This window comes from Triticum aestivum, chromosome 3B (assembly GCF_018294505.1).
Source record: "Triticum aestivum cultivar Chinese Spring chromosome 3B, IWGSC CS RefSeq v2.1, whole genome shotgun sequence".
In the NCBI taxonomy this organism is placed as follows: domain Eukaryota; kingdom Viridiplantae; phylum Streptophyta; class Magnoliopsida; order Poales; family Poaceae; genus Triticum; species Triticum aestivum.
The window spans coordinates 782,183,685-782,189,684 of record NC_057801.1 but is presented as its reverse complement, the minus strand read 5'-3'; the positions used below and the strand labels follow the sequence as shown (position 1 = coordinate 782,189,684).

Below are 6,000 nucleotides of genomic sequence, written 5' to 3'. Positions count from 1 at the left end.
GTTCGATAAACTTTGGTTCTCATCTAAGAGCAAAAACCTTCTGCTAGCTATATCACCCTTCACTTGGGCCCAATAACTTCCATGTAGGGAAGTAGCAATACACTCCTGCATATTGATGCAGATTTAATCCTCTGAATGCCACCACACACGAGAAGGACGAGAAGGATTCCTGACTTATGGGCATGGAATTTGGAGAAGAAAGGTATATTTATTGTTTGCGTAGCTTCTTGTATGTTTTTATCGATCAAATTTTGAAGAGAAAGCTGGCTTGATAGCTTGATAGGGCTTTGAAACATGGAAGTCGAGACATTGAAGGGGGTGGAGTTCCCTTTGAAAAACTACAATATAGGCACCCAAACGGGTTGTAGAACATGACTAAAAGTATGCATTGTCTCAACCAGGCTACACTAGGCCATTCGTGCAAGGTGCGAAATGTCATACAAGAATCCAAAAGCATGCCCTTTATGATGTTTGGCTGGATAGTCATAGTGATATTGTAAGATGTCCTTTTTTTGCGAATCACAAAGCTTTATTGATCAAATAATTTGATTACAATCTTGCTGAAGGGTCTCAGCAAGGAACAAAGGGGGTGTACTTAGGCCATAGACACCGATGCCTTGACTCGCTCGTTCTTTTGACATCATCATTAGCATCCCTCCCAATAAAACTCAAATGAAAACTCTCAATTTTACGGACAACTCCTTACTATCATGAAGAATACTCGCCACTTCAGTTCTGCTGTAGTTATTTCCTTCCCACTAATTGTTGTGCATCCGTCCGTCTCTACGTGCACATTTTGAATTGCTTGTTCCACGGCATTTGCACTCCATCCCGAACTATCAGAGCTTCCATGATGAATGCATTAGCTGCCCTCTCATACCACACAGCCTGGGCACGAAGTAAGTTACCTGTTTTGTCTCTCCAGACTAGGCCGGTTGCTCCAGTCAAGGACTCCTCCAGGAAGGAGGCATCGACATTGATTTGGGTGTCCGGCCGCTACCTTGGAAGGTTCCTACCCTCAGGCTCGCCCTGGGCGGTTTAATCCTCCGCTCCTTACCTGTTGTAACCAGGTCGTTCGTGGTGTCGGTCGCCCAACAAACCGATGCCCTAACAGTATTCCCGCACTCATCGTTCCGTTCTGTCCAGACGGCCCAGCAACATCAGTCTCGTTGATTGCATCACCTTCTATCATGCCAATGGCCCATGAATCGGGGTGAAGTTGTGGAATTTTGACACCAATCAGCTGCATTCAAAGAGTGCGTGAAATATCGTTTCCTGAGGCCACAGTCCTCGCAGAAATCGATCTCTTCCCTATGGCGTTCTTCGAGGATCGGTTTGAACACCTCAGTTGAACCTCACATGGTTTTCCCTTTAAAAAAAAATTCTAGTTCCCATGTGAACAAGGAGCTCCTAAAACAAAATATCAGGAACAAAAAACACTAGTCCCCTACGCCTACGCATGGACCGTGCTCATGCGCGTCAACGGCGCAACGACCCAAACGCGTCTCCCGCTGGACTCGCTCCGCGCCATCTCGTCTCGTTTATATCATCGTCTCGCCGCGTACCGTTTTTGCCCCAACCAACGTCCCTCTCTCCACCAATCCAACGTACGGAGCCGCGTAAGGAGGAAGGAACTGCGAAACAATCTGCCTTACTAATGGGCCCAGCAGGTCTCCCATCTGATCTGCCCATATAAAGTCGAGCACTGGAGCCTTTTCGGCCCATCGTCGTCGCCGTCCCCCCAGTTCCCCTCTTCTCCACTTTTGCTCCTCCCGTCCCCTCCCTCTCGCCTTCCGTTCCGCCACACCCGCCAAAACCCTACCTCCGACCGAAGGCTGCTTCTTTCTCTTCCCTGCCGCTCATCGCCTCGCCGGGCGAGATGAAGGGCGGCGACATCGAGGCGGGGACCTCCGGCGGCACTGCCGCGGCGCCGGCGGGAGCGCTGTACCCCGGGATGGCGGAGAGCCCGGAGCTGCGCTGGGCGCTCATCCGGAAGATCTACGTCATCGTCTCCCTGCAGCTTCTCCTCACTGCCGTCGTCGCCGCCGTCGTCGTCAAGGTCCCCGCCATCCCCCACTTCTTCGCCTCCTCCTACGCCGGCCTCGGGCTCTACATCTTCCTCCTCATCCTCCCCTTCATCGGTGAGAATTCACACACACCACCTCCATCTTCTCTGTTACGATTTTGATTTGTCCTTGGGGTTTCCATCGCATCCGATTCTAGGGACGGTTTCCCTCACCGCGAGCGTCACGAATATATTCGATTTACAAGATGGGAAACTTGTGGCTGTTAATTTTTTGAGGGAGGGCCTTGTGACAGGACACGACTCTGCTCTGCGTTACCTTTGCGTGCCCTGCTCTGTATTTACATTCGGGATGCCGTCGCGTCCCCGCAAAGCTATGAATCTGTTGGTTTTACAACTGCTGATTTTTGCAGTAATGTCCCATCCATGTACTCTTAATGCTGCTTTACTAGACTACTAGAATGGGACGTGGTTGCTTTGTGAATTGCTGCTGGTATAATCGATCTGTTACTAAGATGCTTGTTAAATTTTTTGTATGCAGTGTTGTGCCCGTTGTACATCTACCGCCAGAAGCACCCAGTCAACCTGCTGCTGCTTGGCGTCTTCACAGTGGCCATCAGCTTCGCTGTCGGCATGACATGTGCCTTCACTAGCGGTAATTGTCTTCCCACCATGTATTCTGCTCCTAGCTTGTTCTTGAGTGACTCTGCTCTGCTGCTTATGTAAATCAGCATCCTCTAATGCCCCTCTCATTAATTGTGTTAATTCATTACATATTTTCCTACTATTAGCTTTATGTATGGCAATTGGATAGTTTCCTACTAGCTATTATTGCGAAGCATTCTGTTTGCGTGTGGACTGGGTTCAGAAATACCGCCAAATTGCCTTTTATGATATGCTTGTCTGAGTTAGCATTTGCAATATTGCCAGCTAGTAGGATTGCTCTTTGAGCAGACCTTGCTCAGCTGTTACTTTTTGAAATCAGAAATTAGAAAATAGCAGTAACCTTCGATTTCATAGAACATTGGTTGGATCTTACATATTTATTTGCTGTTTCTTCCTGCCACGGTTTTTTGTATGATACATAGTGATGTGATAGTATCAATTTGATCCGAAGGGCCGTTTGGTCCAATAACATGCCAGCTAACCTGCTCAAGTTGACATGGTTTTGGCAAGGACGTGGTTTAGGTTGCACGACTAGCTTAAAGTTTTATGAAAATAAAAATGATTCTCACATGATATATCAGACTACTGTGGTGACAAGAAAATATATGCTTCATAGGTTATTTTAAGGGCACTTCATGCATGTGCTGGATAAATCGCATTGGATTAAAGTGATTGAAAATACATAAATCTTTTAATTTAGACAAGTTATGTTGTCAGGCACTTTGTGATTGTTGGCGCCGCCTCCACTTGCAGCGCTGCTTCTTATTCCTCTGGCTGCCTCTCACAGCTCAACCTTCTCTCTTTGTCTCACTCAAGAACACACTATGGAGGAAAACTCACACGGACACACACTTCACCAAGGAGAAACTAGCTTTGCCTTGTCTCCCGGTGAATATCACATAGGCTATATTTTGCCTCAGCCCTCTCGGCCTCGTTTTCTCATTCACTCACAGCAACATATATACACAGAGGAGGTTTGCCTCACGCACAACCCGGCCAGACTACTAAGTCACGTACGCACTAAACTGGCCACTAGACCAGGCCACTAACTAATCCACTACATGCACTAACTAGCCTTATCTTACTCCTGGAATCGCTCCAACAGCCGCGACTAGATCCAACACATGCATGCTAACAACCACTACTAGTTGCACGTCCATGTCCAGTACTTGCGCAGCCTCCTCAACGGCCGTGGACCCTGCCAACACACCATGCATGCACACCTTCTCAACAAACTATATGACTTGACGGCTCACCCGACTCAACATGATGCAGTCCGTCATGCTTCGGCCTCCATGATCTTTTGCCGCTTCTCACGACGTAACCGTATCCCATGGCACCATTGGCATCTCGCCGTGCTCGCCGCATCGCACGGCAGCCTGGCATCTCGCCTCCTTCGCACGCTGAGCTTAAGCTTCACGGGACAAACATCAACCTACACTAGACTACATGCTAAACGAAAATACAATAAAGATACATAATCAAGATTAATCCTAACAGTGATCTGTCATCCATTTGTGTTTTCATCAGCGTTCCTACCACGTCATTTTGGGGTTGTACCAATAATAATTCTGAGGTTCGTTCTAGCTTGTACCACATCGCAGGCGGCTGCTGATAGTTTGCTTCTTTTTCAATGTGTCACTGTCATTTACATGAAAGTGCTTTATTGTTTGGTCAGATTTACATGAAAGTTTCATTTGGTAAAGAGATGTATGATTTAATAAGAAAGCAATTAGTTTATTTAATTAGTAGCTAATTTTGCCTGTTCTTATGCAATATAAAGAGACCGCTAAAATAGTCCCGGCATGTGCACAGGCAAGGTCATTTTGGAGGCAGCGATTCTTACAACGGTGGTTGTCTTCAGCCTGACTGCTTACACGTTCTGGGCTGTAAAGAGGGGCAAGGACTTCAGCTTCCTTGGTCCTTTCTTATTTGCTTCTCTCATCATGTTGCTCGTCTTCGGGTTCATTCAGGTCAGATGCAGTCCATTTATATCAGTCTTATCTATTCCTATTACAATCAATACTGATCATCGCTTGTCTAAATATGCAGATCCTCTTCCCGCTGGGCAAGCTCTCTCACATGATCTATGGCGCGCTGGCGGCACTCATCTTCAGTGGCTACATTGTCTATGACACAGACAACATCATCAAGCGTTACACCTATGACGAGTATGTCTGGGCCGCCGTCTCGCTCTACCTTGACATCATCAATCTGTTCATGGCCCTGCTCACCCTGTTTAGTGCGGGTGACAGCTAAGCGCATCGCCGTTTCACCTGCTCACGAGTCCTTGACTTGAAGAACTGTATAGGCGCTTATTAGTTTAGTTGAGTTGATCCCTAGAGAGGAAACATGTAAGAAAAGTGACATGCGTCGGTTCTATTGATGGTAGATGTGACGTTGTATTTAGGGGGTCTTTGATATGCTGGATTGGTGGTGTGCTGCTGCGTTTACGATGTCATTTCTTACTATGACTGTTTCTGATAACATTTGTATGGCCACGCGACTTCTGGATGAGGACAATATTGCTTCCCAGCACCTATGAATTGGTCTCTTGGCCCGCCGTGCGTGTGGGTAACAAGTTTGAATCGGGACTATTCAATAGGTAATGATTTGGTAGTGTACGTACCTTCAAAGAGTATGGTGCTTGTAGATTTCATCCGGTTAAACTTGATGTTAGAACTGATTACTTAGGAATGAGCGGGTGAAGGAGTATGTTGGGCCCGTCGGTGAGCCCATGTGTTTGCTTATTTTATTTTTTCTTATGAGAAAAAAGGATTTGCAAGAGGGCTGCCGCTGTGGGAATTTTTGTTTATCTGGTGGATTCATGCAAAGCCATTATATGTTTTTTGTTTTGCGCATGCGCGCGCGGGGGTCCTTGTTGCTTCTTTTATCTGGGTTTTTGGTATGGCTAGTTGATTAGTTTGTTTTCTTGTTTTGACTAAACTGATATGAACATTGATCACATAAGGTTACATGGATGGGAGGGATAAATAAGATCACGCCGTGCTTGTGCCCGTTGTTGGTTTGGTCGTGACTTATTTTGTTCTCTTGTTTGCAAAATCACGTGAAAACACTGTAGTAGACAGGGGAATACGTTAGTGCGAGAGGCTTCATAGTATGTGGTTCATCTTCTTGCAAAATACAATCTATGCATATGACATTTTTGTAGAATATTTTCAAATGCAGCAAAGGTATACCCAGAGGTGCAGATCTAATGTGTATTGTAGTTATATAGATTTTAAGCGCGTGCATGATCAAGAAAAAAAACTTAACTGCAAAGGTGTAGGTGGTCTGAATGTTAACAACTA

At 46.2% G+C, this 6,000-nt stretch overlaps 1 protein-coding gene across 1 annotated transcript; it reads left to right on the top strand.

The window, feature by feature from the left end:
• Positions 1–1,714: 1,714 nt before the first annotated feature.
• LOC123072394 (protein LIFEGUARD 2) lies at positions 1,715–5,229 on the top strand. Its single transcript, XM_044495949.1, has 4 exons — positions 1,715–2,141; positions 2,565–2,678; positions 4,505–4,662; positions 4,742–5,229. The coding sequence occupies exons 1-4, from the start codon at positions 1,880–1,882 to the stop codon at positions 4,946–4,948; spliced, it is 741 nt and encodes a 246-aa protein (XP_044351884.1). The 5' UTR covers positions 1,715–1,879; the 3' UTR covers positions 4,949–5,229.
• Positions 5,230–6,000: the final 771 nt, after the last annotated feature.